The sequence below is a fragment of the Hakea prostrata genome, chromosome 3, assembly GCF_041222555.1.
Source record: "Hakea prostrata isolate BN-2017 chromosome 3, UWA_Hpros_2, whole genome shotgun sequence".
Classification (NCBI taxonomy): Eukaryota; Viridiplantae; Streptophyta; class Magnoliopsida; order Proteales; family Proteaceae; genus Hakea; species Hakea prostrata.
In genome coordinates, this window is record NC_142602.1 from 9,362,635 (window position 1) to 9,386,441 (window position 23,807).

At 36.2% G+C, this 23,807-nt stretch overlaps 1 protein-coding gene across 1 annotated transcript; it reads right to left on the bottom strand.

The window, feature by feature from the left end:
- Window positions 1–6,052: 6,052 nt before the first annotated feature.
- On the bottom strand, window positions 6,053–16,233 carry LOC149020695 (spermidine copper dependent amine oxidase 1-like). Its single transcript, XM_089148909.1, has 11 exons — window positions 15,649–16,233; window positions 13,405–13,514; window positions 12,968–13,273; window positions 11,714–11,826; window positions 11,276–11,606; window positions 10,960–11,175; window positions 10,642–10,878; window positions 9,192–9,377; window positions 7,595–7,735; window positions 7,222–7,490; window positions 6,053–6,703 (listed from the first exon to the last, which is right to left on the bottom strand). The coding sequence occupies exons 1-11, from the start codon at window positions 15,881–15,883 to the stop codon at window positions 6,499–6,501; spliced, it is 2,349 nt and encodes a 782-aa protein (XP_089005035.1). The 5' UTR covers window positions 15,884–16,233; the 3' UTR covers window positions 6,053–6,498.
- Window positions 16,234–23,807: the final 7,574 nt, after the last annotated feature.

Below are 23,807 nucleotides of genomic sequence, written 5' to 3' on the forward strand. Positions count from 1 at the left end.
GAAGGGTTAGGATAAATCAAAATAGTATAATGTAGAATTGATTTATGTATTGTTTTCTTTCAATTTCCCCCTTTACCTTTACATGGATTCAATAATATATATAGCCTGAACGCCCTGAATCATAATTGATTATACTTTATACCAAATGGAAAACCATATCAATTTGAAACCGATGTGACAAAATTAAAAGTGTTCCCTTTTTATTTTTAGGTTTTGCTTATATTATAGCATCAACTTGCTGCTGATGTGGTTTTGATAATCTTAATTATAAATTATGAGAGTGGCCGACCAGCATTATAACATGCGTGAATCAAAAAATGTGGGTGAAGTTAGCTAACCAAAACCTTTCTCGCTTGACATTTATTTTGAAAAACGAAGTTCCATAACCTAGAGGAGTACAAAGTACAAACACTCTTATTTTACTCAAAACTAAAAAAAAATGCAAAAGCATAGAGCCATGGAGAAACACCAGCTTTGCTGACTTTGGAATTACCACTTCTGAATTTTTATTTTGTGTTTTTTGTTTCTTGTTTTTCCCATTAAATGATCACTTACTTACTCATCCAGCACATGTGAGTTTCTCACCTTAATACATTATGATATGACAGAACATAGTTACAAATATGTATAAAGATATAATCACATAATGATAGATACTAAAAAACATAATATATTATTTTAAATATTCACATAAAAATCATTGTAAGTTAAAGAAATTTTAAAAGTATGATCAACTTACAAAGTTTGACTTCCATTCATTTATGATTTATCAATTAGGTTTGGCATTTTTTGGTGGAGGTTTAGCCATGGATAGGCTGTTCCCTGACTTTACTTTACAGGGTGTTAATTAATCATATGCTAATTTAATTAGATCCTTAACACCAAAAGCGAAAGAAGAAAGAAATTATAGAATAGATTAGCTAGGTCATGGAAATATAAAGACAGAAAAATCTATAAACAAGGTGGGTATAGCATCTTTCTAATTGTTTTGTTCTTCTCAATGACATCTTCCACTTTTTAAAGGTAGACAAGTTGGAAAAATACCTAAACTTTTTCAAAAGCCCATTATACATGGACAAAGAGAGCCAACTAGGACACCAGAGGAGCTTTCCAGAATTCAGTTTTAAATATACAAAGAGAGCCAAAGAGAATTGGAGAACACATGGGGAGTTTTCGATTAATCATTTTTAATATCCAAGTAGAACACCAGGAACTTTTTAGAAAGCAATCTTGTCTCCCCCTCTCTCTCTCTCTCTATCTCTCTCACTTTTGTATTTATAAAATGTCACAACATGGATGTATGGTCAAGGAATCATTTTTTCCTCGATGAAATGACACATGTTCATTGTTCATTAGTCATATCAAAAAATTGAAGTAAAATTTATAAGATATATTTTTTTAAAACAATGATTTCTTTGACTTTTTTCAATAAGAATTTATGTAGAACCAATGATATATGATATTACAAGATCACAAAGTTATGGAATGAAGTTTGGCCAATATGTCAACCTACCAATGATAATCAAGGTTCGATACGTCAACTGAAGTCCCCGTGTCGATGGCTAGCGACACCACCGACATGGCGATAATCGTCGAAATATCGGACGATTTTTGGATCACCAGCGACTCAGGGTAAATTTGTAGTCATCCTTCACTCCTCTACTACCTGGTTTAGGGTTTAGAGAATGGGGGCGATCGGAAAGACAGTGCTGGATTCAGGATGGCTAGCTGCAAGATCTACTGAAATTAATCTTGATTCTTGATGGAGTTCAGCTCACCACTATAGAGAGACAGAGCATGCTGTTGCAGGGGCACATCTGTGAATTAGGGAAACCGAAATTGCCAGAGAGGCAGAGAGAGAGAGAGAGAGAGAGAGAGAGAGCTCACATGTTTTTGCAGCGGATTTTGCAGAGATCGAGATCGTTAGAGATGGGTTTTTGGAGAGATCGTTGGAGATGGGCTACGGATTTTTGCAGCGAGAGAGATTGGCGGTGGCAAGAACTCCACAAAATCGCTGGAATGTTGCTGCTAGCCCACTGTAGGAGATTCTCACTCCAATCGATTTCTCTCAACAACACAGAATCGTTACTCCTCCACTACCATATCTTCTCTCCATGGTTCTAGGGTTCAAAGAACTCCTGGTCGTTCCATGTGAACGATTCGTTCCAATTTCTTCCAAGATGATTCTTGTAACTCATTTGCTTCTGCCACCGACGGTAATTCTGGAGTAGTTTCTGAGAAATTGTCGGAATCTGTGATCGATTTTAGACTGAGAGAGCTCGCTTTAGAGACGAACAAGCCAGAGAAGTCCTCTGTTCCTGAATCTGATCTTCTCGAACTCTCTCAAGTTTTCACCGGGGTTTTCTGCTTGCGGACGAACATCTCCGGTGAATTGCAGAGATTAACTTGCCTTCCATCACCTGATTAGAGGGAGAGAGCAGTGAACTTTTTTCGTCGTCTGAGTCGAAGAAGGTGAAGAGCGGCAACGGCAGTTCGATTTTGGTTGATATTTCGCCGTTCAAGATTTTCCAGCAATTTTTCGATGACTTTTAGTCGATGTCGTGTCGAAGTCCAATGTCGTAACGCCCTGCAGAACATTGCCGATTTATCGCGACATTTCGGCGACATAATGTACCTTGATGATAATACATATCCTTAACCAAAGTGTTTATTACTTACTGTATCAACATCATTTGGAACGAAAGCAAACTCAATGTGATTCAAACTCGGACCAAGAAGATTAACGTCCTTAACTAAATCAACAACCACCATCTAGGGGATCTCTGTTTTTTCCAAGTATAAACTCAATAATTTCAGTGTAGTCGCCTTCATCATTCACTATTTGAATTGCTTTCCTGATTGCCAAAAATTCTCCATGCAATAGTGAACCAAACTTTCACACAATCGAAAGGGGTATCATCTGTTCCTTTACATTGTCTATAAAACTTGATTATTTTTTTTTCTAGAAACTAGACGATGCACAGGATTCCAGCCAATAATAATAATAATAATTAATAAATTTGTTTTTTACTACTCATTTCCGTATTATTTAAACAAAGGAACTCTCACATTTTTCAAGGTTGAATTGTCTCCCTTTCTACATGTCTTCTGTTCACATTCATTTTCCAAGTATCAAGACGGTTATCGCCTTGTCGGCTTTCTTTATTCTGTTTTCATTAATGGAGGGTACGAATATTTTTCGGATTATCTTAGGTTTGTAATTTTTTGGGTTATTTTTAAACAAGGATATACGATCGTGTCTTATCTTACTTCAACAACAGTTGTCGGTGTGCTCTTCCCCACAATAACGACAACCTTTTATGTAGGTGTACTATATCTAGTAGTATTATATTTGGTATCAGAGTCTAGATCAGCACTATTTATGCTCCTTTTAAATCATACGATAGAAATGGAATCTAAGCGAATCTTCTTGAGATTTGTTTCATAAAAGTTGTTTTGAATCACTTATACAAAAGAAGTCGAAATCCAACAGAACCCACGTAAAACTCCTACCCAACCCTTAGGCTTCGTTTGTTTGCAAAGGTGGGGTGGGAAAAACCCAAAACAGGGCCCGGAAAAAAAAAACAAAAACATGAAAAAATGGGCCTCCCACTGTGGGCTGGGGTGAGGAGAACGCAAAATGAAAGAAAAGGGATTTTGTAGAAAAGTGATTGGGGTGGGTCCCAGTCTAGCACCATCTACCTTTTACGTTATCCAAACCGTTGTTCGAGTGCCACCTTCAAAGTCGCCCCACTAAATAGATGGCACCTAAGGGGTTTTAAAATGGCATGTTGGGGTGGGAAAATTGATCTTGCCGCTCATCGCTAGTCAAGTCGTTAGACAAGATTTCGGGCTTTGATGGGGCTCCGGGCAAGAGAAACTTGTGTCTCCCACTTTCCCACGAGGGTCTCCATCTCCGCAACCAAACAATATAACATTTTGGGATTTAAAGGAAAAATAAGAAATTTACACGTTTTTCAAGAATTTTCCCACCCCATCTTTATTCCAGCAAACAAACGCAGGTGTGTTGGCTTCAGTGCTGCTAATGAGGATCAAAAGACCCATCTCAATCACTTTAGTATACTCCTCTTGCAAATGTCAACTCATTTATGATATCATAATTAAAAGAATTATTTACATGTGGGTCCCTTTAGTGGATCATAAATTAATTGGGCCCCTTTAATAACACAATGTATTAAATAATTTAAAGAATATTTTGGTCTTTTTACGTTTGAAATTTGAATATACTTAACAATTGACCCCTTAATAACACAATGAATAATTTAGGATATTTTGGTCACGTTTGAAATTTGTTTAACAACGACTAACGACGTTTAACTACATAATACATTGAACTAAAGAGACTCAATATTAATTTGTGGTCCATTAAAAAATTTATACATAAAAAACTCTAATTAAAAAATATACTAGATAATAAGAATTCGTTTAATCATTTCAAGTTTTTTTCTCTCTCCTTTGACATTCACTCCATGCATATATAATTTTTTTTCTTCTTTTTTTATGACATAAAGACTCGATACATATTCTATTGATTCATTTTTGGGAAGCGAATTGAGAATTCCGCCAATAGAGACAACAGAATCGAAGATGCTGAGCAACCACTTCATGTCGCCTACAGAGTCTTCGACGGCTTCAACACCTTACGAAAATTTATATATCTGATAATCGTGAAGACCCAATGGAGAATGCCACGATGCTTACACTTGCAATTAGGATTAAAGACTTTGACAAAGTCAGCAAGCAGATAAGGGTTGAATAAGTCCTGTAAAGAGTTATTAGGAAAAATAAATATGAAGGATTTCCATTTCCTGCATATAAACCATCATTTATTGTCAACAAGCAATTCTATTTGAGAAAAAAAAAGTGGATTTTGCTATGATCATGCCACTTGGATTCTTCTTCCCACTTAATGCATTCTTTTGATCCTCTCTGAAATCTACATGGTTATATAAGTGCTTATCACTCTGGTCCAAAAACGATAATTTATTGTTTGAAAAGCATGTATTCGTTTTAAACATGGGAGTACATATTATCCAATGTGTATCATATCTATCATTATAATTTTCCTTATTTAATATCAATAAAAATACTACCATGAAGGTCAATTCGGTTGGCACCAACAAATGCGTCTCCATGGGGGAGATTAATGTCGATCCATCGTGATGTTATATGTAATAGTTCTTACCTCTATCTTCAGTTAATATAAAACATTTTTTGAAAAAAAAAATTATAATTAAAATAATAAAAAAAATGATGAAATTAAGAAAGACAAACTAATAACCTAGTAGGATGTTAATCATATTAAATAACTTTGTATTAGTAAATTTGATTTTTTTTTTTTGGGAGAAAAAGGCAGAGGGGGAGAATAGAGAGTTTTTATTAACAATCAACTAAAAGGAAAAACAATTTGTAGTAATTTTTACCCCAACATCATTTCTTACAAGTGAGACTCAATATGATGCATCCAGAAATTGTTAAGCCTCCGGATCTATGAAGATGATCTCCAAAACAGGGTTAGATGTGGCTCGACCACTTGGGCTCGGAGGCCACCTCCAAAGCTTAAGTCAGTTGAACTGATCACAATGGTAATGTTCCTAATGGGAGTTTCAAGAAAAATATAGTGACATAATTTTAGCTATCCAAATAAGCTACCACTCACATGGACATGTTTGATTTACCCATGTGGGTAGGGAAGGAAATAAAACTACTAATTGGCGTTCAAGAATGGTCCTTCCTTTGGATAGTAACTCGTTGATTATTCAGGACCCTTTTTTGGACCTTTGTAATTTCTTTCTTTTTTTTTTTTTTGAAATTCTTTTTGAGTCTTGTTTGACCCCGTTTCTCTCTACCCAAAGAGAAAAAACAAAATAAACAACGATTTAACGCTTTTACTCATTGATTAAATTACGTGTCTAATAAAAATTCAATTTTGAGGCTGCGTATTTCAACCATAAAGTATGTATTAGTGTTATAAAACCTCCATTTGGGGGTGCCAATGCAATGCAATTGGGTCTTGATTTTCTATCAGGCAGAAAAGAATTTCGTATTCCAAGGTCAATTTGAGTTGCCAACATTGTGTCAACCTATGTATGGAATTTCAGGTTCAATACTGTCAAGTGGTAAGGCTTTCTGAGAATTTTGGCAGATCAGAGGAGTAATTTACGGAGAATATTGTCTTAGATTGGTTTCGACTGAGACAAACGATCAGACAGTGTTAACTGTGCTGTACCTGGAGTTACCTGTTCTATTACGCAAGAATAGCCTGCTTGTAGTTGTATCTAGACAAATATTATGCTTCAATTGAGCAGTCAAAAATGACTTCCTGGATGCAAACCATTATTTATTGTCAACAAACAGTTTCATGTGAGCCCTTTCTAGCATATAAGAGTGCTCTAGTGTGGTAAACCACTCAGACATTCAAAACGAAACACACAATTGCAGCAAGTAGTTATAATAGAACATCTTTAGCAGCCAATTTCAGAGCTTCGCTAATATTCCATTCTGAACAGGCTTCGCAACCACCACATTCTCCTTCAGATCTAACTCGTTTGTGTTGGGTGGGACATCCACTGCAGGAGAGCAATTGAAGAATCCATGTGGCTGCAGCATAAAACCAATGTGCTCCACCGGCATCACTGGCCAGTCTTCCAATCTAGGTATGTGAGTGATTCCAAATACATACCTGTAATACATTGGCAACATGAAACGGTTAACCTTAGTTTCTAGAAACTCTAATCCAAGTATAAAACTACTCCACTTTAGGAATTCAACATACAAATTATGTCAACGTCATAATAGTTTTAACGTATAAAGACGAACTGAATTCAGGTCAGTTTAGGTTCAGTAACACAGTTGAGTATCAGACAAACATTTTTAAGCTTTTTCTCGAACCCCAGAAATCAGAGGCTCAAGTTCTCTGTGAAAGAGATTCTAGCATTATCCACGTTTTGCAAACACTAGTAGTATTTAGATCATTGAACAAGATTCTAGCATTAAAATTCATGTTTTAACTATAAGATCACTAGCAATATCACTGGGAGACTTGCAAAATGGAACCTACAAGTAATAGCACACATCTGGAAAAAGATGTAGCGTTTCAACTTTCAAAATTCAAATGAAGAAAATTCAAAAAAGATTTAGGGGCACAGATACCAATATGCAAATATAAGAAGCCATGATGCATCTCAAATTGGAACTAACCACAGAACTATATCCGTTTCTTCAAGAGACCGGTTTTGCTTAACCCACGTCGCCAATCCTTCACCCACACGTGGATTTTGATTAGGAAACTCTCCACCCGGATACATCTCATCGCGTGCATATGATGTGACCCAAAGATTATGCTTCAAGAAAGCAGCTCTTCTTAAAAATTTTGCCTCAGCACCTGCTAAGGGCAGACAATTTGAACCAGGCACTAACTTATAGCCTGTTAAATGGCCTGTACGATTGGCAGTTCTTGTGTTCCTGACCTGAAATATTAGAGAGACATGCAACCAACCGGAAAATTAACTCCCTGAATTCATGACTACAGAATAAGAAATCTACAATATTGTAGACTAACAGGATGTCTTACAATCCAATGGCGAGCTGAGAAAGGATCACAGTCACGCATTGCTTGGAGTTCAGTTCTGAGCAGTTCCTCCTCAGCATAGAATGCATTGTTGTGAACATTATCTTTTCCTGGTCCCTCAACTTTAACATTCACCTCAACCACCTATAAATGAAATATTAAACTACTGATATTATCAAACTGACAACAAGAAATGTTATCCATTAGTTATAAACGAGTTAATGGCTTAAATAATGCCAAATCAGAAGCAATAAATGACCAAGTCATCATATTGATAATAAAGCACGTAAAACAGGAACTCCATCATGTCACAAGTTGGATAAAGAAAAGGCACATCATTCAGAAGATAATTAACCAAAAGTTGTTAATCTCATAAAAGACAATAAAAAGGGTATCCATCGCCCAGGAATAGAACATGCATGTTATTAACTCCCAAAAGAGATAAGTAAACCGTGATGAAAATTATAAACGATACAAACCTATACAAAATAGTTCCAAAATTGTTAACGTATTTAACAGTCCATGCTATGAGATTTTGACCAGAATATATCATCAAGACTAGCTCCACATTTATTGGACTAAAATGCATCACATAATCCAAATGCATTACATAATAAGTATGAAAATTGTTTCAAAATAAGGAGAACTAGGATAATGCGAGCTTGAGCTTTTATTTCAACGTGAAGTCCTCAACAGCAACAGGAAGCAGCATGGTATGTTTGGAGACATGGAATTATAATAAATTAATAATCGGGAGATAGATCCATCAGAATCAATAGAATCTCCATTTATATTGCACAATGATGAACACAACCACTGCAAGGTGATTATTTAAGGTATCCAGTCCCAATCATAAACCAAGGAGGAGATACAGAGGGTGATGTTTCACAGAAAATCAAAATAGGAAGCGTGAACCAGACAGGTGTATCCAAGTATTGTGTGATCAAAACATCCCCCTTTAAAATTTGAGGAAAATTGTTCAGGACAGTCATACATTCAGGAATGATGTGTAGCGTGCAACATTGGCAGTTCAGAAGCATCACATAGAGGTTCAGCTGTTGAGATGGATTTGCAGCAAAACTAGGAAGAATGAAGTGAGGATTGGTCACATTGGAGCGGATATCAAAATAACTACGATATAAGAAAGTCAACAGAGGTGGCATGGCCATGTTGACCACAGGCTTTTTGATGCTCTAGAACAGATAATAGATTTTATCAGATTGAATGAGCTAAAAGAGCCAAGGACAGTCCTAAATTTACCCTAGGAGAAGTGAGAAATGACATGCGTAGCTCAGGCCTCATATCTAGTATGAACTTGATTTTAAGCTGATTGGAGGGTAAGAATCCACCTTAAGGTAAGATTGAATTGTTGCTATTGTTATGACTATTTCTAAAATTACTGCATAAAGCAACTAGGAAATTAATCTCCATTTTCATGAAGAAATATCAGGTATTATCTCACAGTGAAAACCATAACCTAAAAGCAAGTAAATACAAAAATATCAAAATGAAATTATCTACAGAGACTTCCACTGGAGTTGCATATGAACCACAAGAAACCCATCCGAACACATCATAGATGAAGTTCATGGGTTCTTACTTGATTGAATGGTTCAAAAGGCTTGCAATCAACCGCCATGTCCATCCGAGCAACAAAGAAGTGCTGATGAACAGGTGCATATAGTCCTGGTGCAATAGTTGTACCATATTTTCTGGATTCCCCGGGTTGCAGTGCTCCCAAGCTAAGAATACCTGTTAGTTTAACCTCAGCTTCTATTTTTCCATCCTATAACAGAGATCAATCCAAGTGTTAGTCTTATTTTAAGGAGCTTGCGTGATCCACCAAAGAGAATAATAGGCTACCAGTCATTGAAGACAAAGAAAAGATGGCAGTAACCAGTTCAAATAATTGGAACCAACTTAAGGCTCAATGTGCCAAAGTGCCATTGGAATTAGGATTGGCAATCTGTGCCTTATGAAACATGAAATGCCCAGTAACCACATAAATCAAGCAGAGTAAAGAAGTTCATTAGATAATCAATACCATAATAAAAAAATGTATCAAAGAAGCTAAGTAAAGCTACACTCATTGAAAAAACAAATAAATCCATGTAATCCATTCTTTTGTCCATTTCCAGCTAAGCTGAAAAAAAACAAAATATTAGAAACGAACCAATGAAATAATGTAATCCTTTTACCCAATGAAACATCTAAAGCTTCAAGTATGAGATGGAAATAATACCAGCTGGGCCAGCCGATCACAGCATATAAGTGACATTGTGCAGCCCAAATAAGTCAGCTCAGCACCCTGAGCTGGAAAAATAGGCCCTGGCCAGAAATGCAAACAAGGCCGTAGATACAGATTGAAAGCTCAAAATCACATGAAATTACAAGAATAATGACTTTAATCCTCTAACTGAATAAGTCCTGCATAAAGAGAAGCCTGAACAATGAATCCAAGAGGAAGTTAAACCTAACTTCAGAAGTACGTATTCATATGCACTAATGTAAGATGTGATATGAATTGTGCACCTACATTCTATTCTTAGCCAGGTGACAACAGATACAGCTATAAACTGCACAGAGGATTACATCTCCCGCTTCATCACAAATAGAAGTAATTCTAGGACAGACAAAGCCAAATGCTGGGTCCTGGCCCAACAAACAGGGCCTCCAAATCAGGCAAGCCAAGATCAGGAAGGACTTGAAAATGGCAACATTATACGCATGATACTACATCTATTAATTCATTGTTTAAGAATGTCTTCAAAGCAAGACCATTTTAGTTTTGCAATCAAAGCAGAGCTCTTTTATCTATCTGTTTGGGTATAGAATATTTTTCAAGTTATACATTAGTAATTTCAAAAGGAATTACTGTCGGACAGAGTTAAAAGAAGCTACTCTTCCACGAGCCCAAAACTCTAGTATAGTTCAGGAAGTTTTGAACCTATATCTTACAGTGAAGCAGTGAGTCCACAGGCAATACCAAGAATACGAGGAGACATAGAAAGCCACATCTTAACCCCAATATGGTGACATTCTTAGCCTACCTGATAGAAGTGCCAGAAGAATCCATACTCATAATTAGCAACAGTACAGATGAATGATACAGTCAACCGTCGAGACCTTCGAACTTCAGCCAACCCTGTTCTCCAATCTTGATGCTTCCATAGGATGCCATGGTCCTCTTCATGTAAACAAACACAATTTTCAATTGTCTCAACTCCACCAGTGAAGTTTGTGAAGTGAGCATCAAAATATTTGATATAGCCTAAGCAATCACATCCCTGAGATCACAAATGAGTTAATGTAAGAAGATAGTCAGTGCTACAAAATCAATAGCATAAAGTATTTGTAAAGTATCTGACCCTCTTAAGAGAATGAGCATTTTTCCCAAGACCATCTTCGCCTGCATCAAATGCATTCTTCCTGTAATGGGGATCATTTGGATCTCCATATGGCACCACCATCTCAACAAAACTCAACCTGTGAGCTACAGACCTCCGACCCCGGCTACCATCAATGTATGCAACAGAATATATAACCAGACCCTCCCTAGGAGTGAAGCCAATACGAAAGTTCCACTGTCAACAAGACAAGATGTAGATATAGATTTTAATTTGAATGGTTTGAAGTTTGACATGTAGAGAAATTAATAAGCTAGTAGAACCAGGTAGGCCATACTTTCTGCCATTCTACAAAGTAACCGTTAACACGAAAGCTTGGACCTTCAGGCTGAACAATTTGCAGAGGTTTTACATCACTACGGTCCACACCTCCTCGTGTTTCACCAGCTGTGTAATTCCTTAGTGGGTCAGCTGGAGGCAAAGGCACAAGTTTACGGTCTTCAAACTCGATAACAACCATATTTTGCATGTCAACGAGAATTTTAATGCCTTCAACTGGACGAGCATAACCATTTTCCATTGGACAATCACTCTCAGTTCTACAGAAAATAAGAGGTTTAGCAAGTCTGCGGCTAGGAGCATCAGCCTCACTATGATAACCAGCACACCTGTAAGAGAGTCAAAAGCCATAGCATTAATAAGGGCCTACAACCAAAATTAGCAATATATTCCCAAGATACTTTGAATAAGGTACAAAGCCACAAAATCAACTAACCATGCATCAACCATCACAAGATCCATGTCCTCAATGCCCCTCTTCTTCATTGCCTCCCGAAATGGGGGATAGTCTTTAACAACAGCTTCACATTCAGCATATTCCACAGCATCCTATAAAATAGAAAGAAAAAAAAAAGATCGAGATATTTTCTCTTTGAGGAAAAAGAAATATAAGATATTCGGAACAGCACTCTCGATGACAAATAAATGTTTCCAGTGTTGAAAATCAAGTCATCATCCATCTTCGGAAATAAAATGGAAAGAAAAATTATGAAGTCCCACCAAAAGTAAGGATGGATAATAGATTGAAATGAAAGGGACTGAAATTGTCACTCTTTCAGTCAGATTTCCAGAAACATACACTTAGAATTCTTCATTTTCAACCTGTGAACTTGACCAGGCATATCAAAAGCTTAACACATTCACCAAAAATGAAGGTCCATTGTCATTGGCTTCACCCTTTGGTGTTATCTTCAACAAGCGTTAGCAGTTCAAATTGTTGCAAAAGCCTGCTCAAAGTGATCAGAAAGTTCACAGGTGTGCAAGACATTATCAAACTAGGGACGAAAAAAAGACTCAGTCACATAAAGTAGCAAGTGGACAACAATCGACATTTGTTGATGGCACCATCCTGATAAAAAATTAATTGACAAGGACCCTCTTGAATGATTTCGGATGCTAATCAACAAAGGTGATTCATGAAAAAAAAAAACAGACCATATGATCAATGGGGCTTGAGTTTCCTTTCAGGCTGCTACTACAGACTTAACTTCAACTTAGAGATCGAGAATTCAAAACTCAAAATGATTGCAATCCAAGCTTTAAAGAATACAACAACAAACCCAGTTCAATGACCTAATGGGGTCAGCTACATGGATCCAAAGAGAGGAAAACCCAGATCCAAACCACACCCCCCCCCCCAAAAAAAAAAAAAGGGAATGAAGAAACGGGGAATGAAATAAGGGGGAAAAAGATGAAAAAGGAAAGAGGTACAACCCAGCAAGTCAGGAGAATCTCAGCAAAATGAGATCTGCTACATAGATCCTAGCCCTCCAATAGGCCCTAACAGAGGTCATACTTGGTACAGGACCAAGCCTTAAAAGTGTCAGATTCCTAATATTTGCATCCATGTACCATTCAACTTCTTCCCTTAATGCATTTACGTAGAAAAGTAGCAGCAAAAACAGCCAAGATTGAATTCAGATGGTCCCTTACAATATTGTTCAAAATGTAGAAGTAAAATCTCACGTACCATGGGAGGTTGCACATCCGGAATAACTTTTGACGAAACAACTTTTCCCCTATGATGACCACCTCTAGTTGCTGCATGTACTTCTGTCAGCTGAACAACCCAAACACTTGTCTTATTCGATCTCTTATTGTATACAACAAGTCTTGCACGCCTCGAAGGAAGCTTACTAGGAATTACAGGTCCACCCTTTGTTTTTGGAAGTAACGACGGCTGGAAAGGAGGGAAGAAATATGCATCTGCTAATGCAATAACATTTTTTTCTGGTTCCAATAAAACCACTTCAATAAAACGCATGCTATCCCTAAGCTGCAAAAGGGAAAAAACAAAACAAGATCAGCATAAAAAAATAAATAATAGTCATATCATCTTCCAGTAACAATTCAATTGCACAATATTTTATTATGCAAATTCCCAACTATAATCAAATGAAAATCAACCTCCGGAGTAGCTCCTGCAGCCCTGACAGTGGCCACAGCCACTGAAATTTCAGCAGCAGACAAAGGGTCTAGCGGGTGGCTGGTCTGAGCCCTTGTCATTACTTGGATTCCTGTCCCAGCATGAATAAGAAACTTAAATTAATTCACCTACCAAAATGGGCAATCTGATAAATGCAAAGGGAAAAAAGAATAAAGCTTCACTAGGCAGTTGCAATAGGAAGGCATCCAAAGAAACAAAATTGTGTCCCATAAGGATCACTTGGTAATATTTCAACTTCAGCACAAATGTTCTCATTGTAAGTAAATCAATGAAAAGGAAATTTGTAATATTGAGACTCTACTTCCCCTTTAAATGTAAAATTTAGAGTTTAACCTTCATGCCGTAAAAAAAAGATTGCTTTTGATTTTACTAGGTACCAAATTCCCTAGGGATAGAGTCAGCATAGGCTGATTTTACATAGTCCAACTGGTGTATTGATCGATCTGTCCCAGCCTTAGTATCAACCTAATCCCAATCATGGTTAGCAAGGTGTAACCCAGGAGCGACTAGGCATCAAACCAAGCCTTGGTCAAGTAGGCACATTGTTGGTGTTGCCTCGTGTCCAAGCCTCCTCCAACGCCTTTTGGACAGCTAAACGTCATGGCAACTATGATCCCAATATTGAAAACCATGTCATAGCCACCACAAACCCACACACATGGACATACACAAGCAAACATTGAGAAAGGGTGACAGCTTCAACATATTTTCTGTTATAACAGGAAACCACAAAGCTTTGGTCCATTCCTATAATGGTGAAATGGCACATGGTACACATCAACATCATTGTACATGCTAGTATATGCAAATTGAGCAGCAAGCTTTAACATGTAAACTGAGTTTATGAGGGTATTTTCAGCACACAAGCACAAGTTCAGATAGAAATGAATACTGTAAGATAGACAAGTACTATAAGCCAGAAACATGCGAATTTATATGTGCAGAACTTCTGAGAAATACCAAAGGGAAGGGAGGAAGACAGAAAAAATTGATCAATCCAAATGTTGCAGCCTTAAACTGGCACAACCATGAAAGTTAGAAACATTGATATATTACCACACGGGAATGTAAGAAGTATGTTCCTTAACACCAGCCAAGTAAAGGTGGTAAAAGAGCATGAACCACTCGAAGCATCCCAACTGAATTGTGGTGGCCTCAGTAGTAAGAAATCTAGTTGCCTTTCATGACAGTAATTATGACATCCAAGCGACCCTGAGCATTGAGCCAACCTAGACGTAAGGCGACATCAACAAGGTCACCCACGGACACCTCGCTGAACGAGGTGACCCTAGGTGTGAAGGAGCCTGGATGGTCCAGGCAACCCCTTGACAACTATATTAGATAGTGAAAATGCTACTTAACCACCTAAAGTTCTTGATTTTGATTAGAGAACAAGATTTAAGGCCAACATCAAAAAGTAAATGCTTTTTAATCAAAAGTACTTACTAAGACATTCCACCCATTTTGGTGTTTCCAATTCAGGAAAAAGTTGAACTTGCAGATCTCAATTTCTAACTTGTTACAGAACAATTGGTTTCTTTCAAGTACAAACAAAAGACGAATCTTAAAACCTAAACTACCTGAAATCAAGCAAATAATCTGAAATGAAGATGAGAAATTCCTTCTCAAAAAACATATCGCCAAATCTAAAAAAGAGGGGGAGAAAGAAGTACGTTCAGGAAAAAAAATAGAATCGAATGCATGAGATCGATCCCGTATAAATTTGTACCACAACCATAGGTGGCCTTGGATGCTTTACTTTTACCTGATCCTTTGGAAGAACCAAGAATAAAATTAATAATTACAAACAATGTTAATCACGGTCAGAGACTTTTAGAAATTGAAATGAAGACCGTGGGGTAAATCGAAACTTAACATTGAAAAATATACGAGAAACGAAAAAGCATGGAAAGAATAACATGCAAAGGAAAAACGAAGGAAATCCTGATCTCCAGCATGATCTACGCAAACACCATCGAAATCCTAATCTCCAGCATGTAGATTTTATACTCTCAGAAATTTCACAATTTAAGTGCCATAAGATGCATAAACAGCGATTTATCCAAACTTATAGCATTAAAAGAGAAGTAGGATAAACAAAAAGGCACGGAAAGAATAACATGCAAAAAAATGAAAGAAATCGAGATATCCAGCATGATCTACGCAAACACCATCGAAACCTAAACCTAAACGCATGATCTTACCTTTGGTGGAAGCTGTTGCATTAGTTTCGGGGAGAGGATCAACAGGGTGGATCAAGGAAGCAATGGCAGCTCTTTTTCCTGGCTGGCCATCAAGCCGATCACCATCTGCAACATTCCCCCATTTCTGAACAACCTCCGTCTCAGATGCAGGAACAGCAGCTGTTGCTTCTCGTCGCAGGGGAGTAGTCTTGGCGTTAACACAGCAAGACGTCGCTTTTTCCGAAGTTGTGGCCATTGTAGAGGATTAGCAAGCTCACCGAATCCGCCGTAGTAACTCCCAATGCAATCCACTGACATACAGCAAATCTCAGAAAACCTTAACTGACCACCACCAACGCTCTCTCACAAACCCTCAACACACTTGTCTTCCTCTTCCTCTTCCTGTGAGTCTCTTGCTTCTCGCTTTCTCGATGACCTTTAAATAAGCGAAAAGAAGGAAGAAAAGAAAGCAATAACAAAAAAAAAAAAAGGAAAGAAATAAATAATTAGGGTTTATAACTACGATTTCTCTGTAAATGTCCAGGAAGTTTTCTGATTACGTTTGAATCCGGTCTGCTTTCTCGTCCCTTTTTATGGAACGACTGGCAAAGCAGAGAAAAAGTGGATTTTGCCGTGATCATATCACGTGGACTCTTCTCAGTTAATGCATTGTTTTGATGTTTTCTGGAATCTACAATGGAACATCCGGTTTTTGTCCCTTATTTTATACATTAAATTGCTTATCACTCTGGCCCAATAAGATAAGAGTTTGCTATTTTTTTTAGAGAAAAAAAAAATTGTTCTTTTTCTAAATATTGGTATATATTATTCAATGTATCTGGTACGGATTTGATATCATGTCACTGGCCCACATCGATCATGTGATTCTTGTGTCTTCATATAAAAATAAGCAAAAGTACTGTCCTATCTTGTAAAAAAACAAAAATGTTAAAGACATATATCCTGAGATCTTGAATCCTAGGTCATCTTAATTTTAAATAAAATGAAGAAATGAAGAAAAATCTTACCAAACACATATTCAATTTACCTGTCAACATCGATAGTCATTGATTTTAGGGTAAATATCATTTACTTCCCTTCTTACCTGAACAAATAGCACTTACACCCCCTCTTAGTTAGATAATATCACGTACCTCTCCTCTTATCTAACAAATATATCAAAATATAGTGATATTATCTAACTAAGAGGGGGTGTAAGTGCTATTTGTCCAGTTAAGAGGGAAATAAGTGATATTTACCCTTGATTCTAATATCAAATATAACCTTTGGAAATATATGTACTCTATCAATTTACTTCATGTTCCTGATAATTATCTCAATTGAGGACTTCTTATTTACTCCGAAAAATATAGTGTTGACTCATCCATTTCTATAGTGTTTTTTCCGGTGAACTCATGAAGAAGTTAGTGACTCAAGTTTCAATTCTTCTTAATAATATATTGAATTTTTATATGAAAATTATTAAGAGAATATAGTCGTAGTGCGTATAAACTGGATCGAATAAAACTTAGATAATAAAAACAATAAAAAAAAAGTCACCTTCTGATCTAACAGTTGGCCACTAATATTGATACACCATAAACTTAGAACGAAAAATTGAACTCTAAAAATGTGAGCCTAAATATAAAATCTTATACTTCAAATTATCAAAAAATTTATTTTATTTTTTTGATGAAAAGAAAATTGATTTGAAAGCTTGTTAGGTTGTTGGACAAGACTCAAATGTGAAAGTTAAAAACCCTTAGAAAAAGGACTCTAAAATAAGGAAAGACATACATAATGACCAAGGAGAATGTTAAGCATATTGAATAATTGATTTATTCTCATAATGTATTTTTTGTTGAATACATACTTGGAGGTAGTATGGTCTTGTAAAGCTTAATATATATCACATATATTTATAAATTATAATACTGATAATTTGTTTCCATCCACTTTCAGATATATATCTCATAAAGAGTTTTTTTTTTGGTAACTATCTCATAAAGAGTTGTGCAATATGTTATCGTTGCACACAATAATGCATGATTTTGACAATTGTGACACATGGAAAGAACCATTCTTAAAAGCACTCAGGCTTCTTATAGATGGATGCGATGAATGTCACAAGCCCCATGCCCCATCTATTTCAAAAAATATATATAATAATAATAATAATAAATAAAGGGAAGAATTATTTTCTCTCTTAATGGTGACTAGTAAATTTGAATGGAGTAATGAAATATTTTGAGATTGTTCGTTAAAACGAATATCATGAAATAGCGAATCGAAAAGAAACAAAACGAAAATCCATAGAAATTTAACAGAATTCACACACTAATGTGACATACTAAGTTCATGGGTGAAAAGGAAAAGCTTCACATTATGTAAAAGAAGAATAGAATGAGTCTTACACCCAATCACAAAAAACGATGTTACAAGAGTTCTCGTCCAAAAAACCTTAATCGAAAATCCTAAATCTCTCAATAATGTCATAGTTGAACATAAAGCGTGTGTGTATATATATATATATATATAAGTCAAATGATCATATTGCCTTTACCTTTATTAGAGTAAAAAGATAAAAAAACCCCCATTTTTTTTTTTTAAAAAAATGGAAAGAAGTTTAGCAGTTCGCCCCCAGGCGAAACGAAACCAGGGGCGAAACCGATATTTACCAGATATCGCCGAGAAATCGGCGATATATCGCGATATTTCGGAAAAAACTATTTTTTTAATTTTTTTGTGTGTGAATTTTATACTATTTCTTGCACTTTTTAGGCGATTTCTCTCGCGATTCTATCACAATCTTACCAATTTTATCACAATGATTCAAAACTCAAAAGTTAATGTGCTAAATGTAATTAGGAGGAGAATCTACATAGAATAACTTATAAATAGAAAAACTTTTTATAGCAAAATCTTCAAGATTAATGAGCAATTTTACCAACTATATTCTAGTGATCTAATCCTCAAAAGTCAACATGCCAAATATGGTTAGGGAAGAGTATATACATGAAATAATTTATGGAAACAATTTAAATTATGAAGAGATTTTGTAATAGAATCGTCTGTTAATCATTCCAACTATGTCCTAATGATTTAGGCCTTAGAAGGTAACACGTTAAATGTGACTAGGCAGGAGGTTTAAATGGAAATATTTATTAAGAAATAATTTAAATTATCAAAGTCAACATGCTAAATGTGATTAGGGAAGAGTGTATACATGAAATAATTTATGGAAACAATTTAAATTATTCATGAATCTTATAAAAGAATCTTCAGAGTGATTTGATAATCGTTCCAATTATGTCCTAATGATGTAGGCTTCATAAGGCAACATATTAAATGTGACTAGGTAAGAGAATTTAAATGGAATAATTTTTAGGAAATAATTCAAATTTACCACATATTTGTATAAGATTAGGATAGGCATCAAATTTATCAAAATTATTGAGTAAAAAACACAAAAAAATTAAAGGCGAAATTTTCTATATGGGGGGGCGAAATATCGCCGAGATATCGGCGATATTTCGCTAGTTCGCCCGATTCGCTACCCAGCGAATCGGGTGATATTTCCGGAACTTCGTTCCTTGCTCTTACATACCCAACCCTTATATGGGTGAAGGGATTCTCACCCATCTTCTACCTACACCTCGCAGGAAACTGCCCATTACTACAACAAAAAACCACCCCCTCCCCTTGGCGCAATCACCACGGCCACCTTCCCGAGTGTGGATCATCTCCCCTGCCGAAAATTACCTCATTTTGTCTCTTTCTCTCTCTCTCTCTCTCTCCCCTTCCCTATTTATCTCTTCCGAAAATTTAAGATAAAAGAAAAAGAAAATCCATATCTAAGCACAAAAATGAGCCTGAAAATCGAACAAAACCAATAAGCTACTCTCATAGTTTTAAATCCCCCTTACGCCTCTCCCTCTGACTTTACTTGCTGAGTGCTGCTTCATGCTCCTCCCTTTCCCTCTGGTTTATAAAATTTCAAATCAAATCTCGCCAATGATGGAAGTCATAGCATCAGTTTCAATTTCGGTCGTTTTCTTCAACATGGAATGCGAAATTGATCTAGGTAATGTAGAGATCCATGCTTACTTAGGACTCAAGAACTTCCAATCCATGACATGTTAGAGGACCAGAATCTCTCTTACTAGATTTCTATATTTCTAATCCGTCGAAAGGTTTCAAGATCATTGTTAAATAAGTGCCGCAGATTACCAGTCATCAGCTAGACAGACTTCTTCGCACTATTGAAAGAGGAAGATTTTTCTTCTATATCAAGCAATTGAAGAAGGAATGAAGAGGAAAACTCTGGGGAGAAAGAGATCTAATACAATCAAGTTTGACCGGAAAAAATGACTCAACCAAAAAGATACTTCAATGGGATCCTAGTGGTAAACCACAAGTTCGGATTGGTTTTGTCTCATTCTTTTTCTTATTAAATTTCCAAAAGAGACACAACATGGGGTGATTAGCGACAAGGAAAGGTGGGGGCGGCAGTTGAGGGTGAGGGTGGGGTGGTTTCAGGCTGCAGTGATGGGCAATTTCCGATGAGGTGTAGGTAGAAGATGTCCCTTCACCGACCCAAAGGTTGGGTATGAGAGGATAGTTATATCATTATACTCTAATGAGGCCAATATGGTCATTTTACTTATGAGTTATCAAAATCTTAGATGAAATTTTAGCAGTATGCAATTTGTGATTTTACAAGTGTGCAAACTGTAATTTAGGCCACTAAAATGAAATATCCAAAATTTAGTCCCCCATTAAAGTGCAACCGGTAGAAAACTCTATTTTTCACTAGTCTAAGTTGGATTTGTGGGTTTAGATTGGAAAGAAATATATAAATTAGAGATAGATATGTTTCATCCAAATAAGGCTTATTTTGTTCCATTTAAGAGAATTATTGGAAAGTACAAAAGAAGGATGCAAAGACACCCTACTATTATTCGCCCCGATAATAATATGGTCCCAAGGAAATAATGGACAACTTGATAGGCAATTTATGAGTTTTACTATGAACTCTTTATCGATCTTGGAATTGTGTAATATTATTTTTTGAGGGGAAGATACTTTTCAATTTGTATTTTTAGTTGTTAAATTATGGTGGGCATTCATTCCTGGCTCATGTTGCTAGTAGTGACTTGTTGGTGGCATCTACTTGATAAGACACTTTCTCCTTTCTCCTTTTCCCTTCGTTTTCAATAGCTACCTATCCACTCCCCGCTTCTTGAAGTGGGCCCCCTCATTGAAGACATTTAATATATTTACTCTCTTCCGGTGGATTTTGTGGTTAAGTATATTTCTAGGGAAACTAATTCAGTTGTTCATTCCCTAGCTAGGATGTCCGTGTCTTTGTCAAACAAGACGGTTTGGCCTATTTCTTCTCCTTGGACTTTGTAATCAGGGTGTTTAGGTGGCGATTTGCCCCTTTAATTAATGAAAATTTTCTCTTACCAAAAAAAAAAAAAAAAAAAAACAGCTACCTACCCATTGATCTCTATCAAACATCTTTACTTTAATTAATATTTTTTATAATTTTTGTTGGGTAAAATATAAAAATATATATTTTAAATTAATGCTGATTTATTTACCTGTTTATATTGGAATTTTGCATGATTTTTTTTTTGGTAAATAACATAGAGTTAAATGCTACCATTATACATCTTATTTAGAAGGAATTTTTGGGTAAAAGAAGGAATTCACATATTTATTGAAGAAAGGGATGAAGAAGAGAAAAGAGAGAAGCCACTAGAATAAAGAAAAAACGGAAAAATGAACTAAAAAGAACGCCTATGGTAAGATATAAGATCATGTGACCATCAACTACTTATTTCACAAAAATATTTATTAAATACTGATGAGACTTTAGAGAGTTAAATAGTGAAGAAAAACACTCTTCTTCTTCTCTTCCCTTATAGTTTGGAAGGATGTATTATAATTGTGGATAAAACCTGAGATTTACTCCTAATAAAGTACTATATAGGAGAGTGATTTAGAGACTTCGAGGTAAAGACTGAGAAGATTTTTCTGAAGGGAGAACCCCAGAGGAAAGAAAAGATGGATTTACAGCAAACGGAGACAGAAGAACCCACAACAAAATACTCCATGCAGCTTTGAGACCCTTCAGTCCAGGAAATTAACAAAACACATCGAGTTAAGAGAAGAAAAAATTTCATTAATAGGGAAGTCGATTCCTAAATAAATAATATGTTGAAGGGTCTGAAAATAACTGAAGTTGTCGGCATGACAATCTTGGTGGGACCTTACACTTGATGATAAACAAAAAATGATAGAAAAGCAGTGGTTGAAATTTGAAGAGCAAGGATTCCTCCTTATCAAAGGACAAATCAAAGAGTCCCTTTGGACCTTTCCCACACGCCTGTACCTGTAAGTTTGTAACATCTCGTCTCAAAATAATGCTACCTTCAACATCAGAAATCAAACATCTTATGCCAAAATTATTTCCCTTTCTAGCAAAGCATAAATCTTAAAAATTCTTTTCAATTTCAAATCGTAAAGAGTTTGGAGTTAGTTCAATTTTGCATGGATGCCTATAATGAAGTTCTTGTTTCATAACCATCTGAATTGATTGGATAGATGATCCCTTCTAATACGTTTCTTTATTATTCGTGGGTCTACTACATAAATGCTGCCCACTGTAGAGGGTTTGACCTAAAATCTATATATAATGTAATCCTAACAGAGAGCAATTTTCTATAATCATCCAGAAAACTCTAGTCCCTAGCTATCCTCCAGAGTTTCCATGGCAGGTTTGAAGGAGTGATTGAAAGTGAAACCTGAGTTAGTTTTTGTCTTTCACTATAATCTGGAACCTGAACTGATGTGTTTTAGGACATAAGCAGGTTTCTACATTAGATAAACAATAAATGGTACGTCAGGAAAAGGCCAAAACTAACCATTGTGCATACCAAACACGCCTGCTCTGCTCCACCAACCAGTCCAATAGATGACACGCCCTCTAATCTCCACGCATGTTCAGCCGAACAAAGATATAGAATTGTGGTTGGCAACTTTTCTCGAACACATAATGTGCTTGCAGAATGGTAGGGTAATTTCACTCCAAAACAATTTATTCAAAATTTTAATCCAGATCCTCCAACTAAGCAATCAAGCGTTTGTTGACCTTGCTTACATATGGCCTAACAGGACGGATTAGGTAGCCATCTCCAGGCTGTCAATGGCCAGGCTGAAGCCACTGGACCACTTGGCTCCATTAATATAAGACCCAAAACCAAGTAGGGACAGGAACAAAAGCTATTTGACATTTAATAATAGGTTGGGTTTCAGTTTGCTACTAGATTCTCTGTTTGGGTTGCTAAGGAACAATATCTGAAATCTAATCTATTGTTAATCAATTCCAATTTTGGGAACCGAATATATTCTTAATCAGTTGAAGGTTTTCCAAAAGTTGGAACCCATGGAACCCAAACCCCTACAAACCTGAAGTTTTTTATTGATTGATTATATATCTAAGGGGAGAGCTTTTAGCCTGAAAAACAGAATAACCTTTTCCAGCCTAGTACGATAAGAACTCTACTTTGGGTTGTCATGTCATTATTTCAGAGACTGCCCACCCTACCCACCCTAAACTCATATGTGATCAATATCTATGAAATCATACTACATTTAATTTACCAAATACCTGATTTGGGTATTCTTAATACAAGTATTATTCTCATTATTATATAAATTCCTTTTGAAAGGGGGTTTGCTGCCAGGCTGGGTAGTGTGGTCCATATCAATATGGAGCCAATGTGACTGTCCAAGGGCACCAACTGGGCTAGGATAGCTTCTCCTTCCTATATTTTTAATGCAGGTGCAGTGCAACACTTGCGAGAGTCTTCTTATTCTGATGATTGTTTGAGTCAATATCAAGTTCAACATGTATTTTTATCTAAAATGATTATATAAATTTATGTACATATTAAGTCAAGGAAAAGAGTTTCTCACACAACTAGCTAAAAGAAGGGATGTACAATCTACAAAATCACACCAGTGGTCGTTTTTGAAAAAACATTCTTCATATGGTGCTAAGTAATAATGCAGAAGAAAATAATAATGAAATCAGTGTAAACAAGATATTGAACTTTGGCAGCCTGGCAATCTTTTTCCCATTTTCCCATTTTTCGATATTGAACTTTATT

Coding starts and splice junctions, on each gene's coding strand:
- LOC149020695 (XM_089148909.1), bottom strand. CDS start 15,883: ATGGCCACAACTTCGGAAAAAGCGACGTCTTGCTGTGTTAACGCCAAG. Junction 13,515..15,648: donor TGCAACAGCTTCCACCAAAG/GTAAGATCATGC, acceptor ATGCTGGGACAG/GAATCCAAGTAATGACAAGG. Junction 9,378..10,641: donor TCTTCTGGCACTTCTATCAG/GTAGGCTAAGAA, acceptor TCTCTGTTATAG/GATGGAAAAATAGAAGCTGA.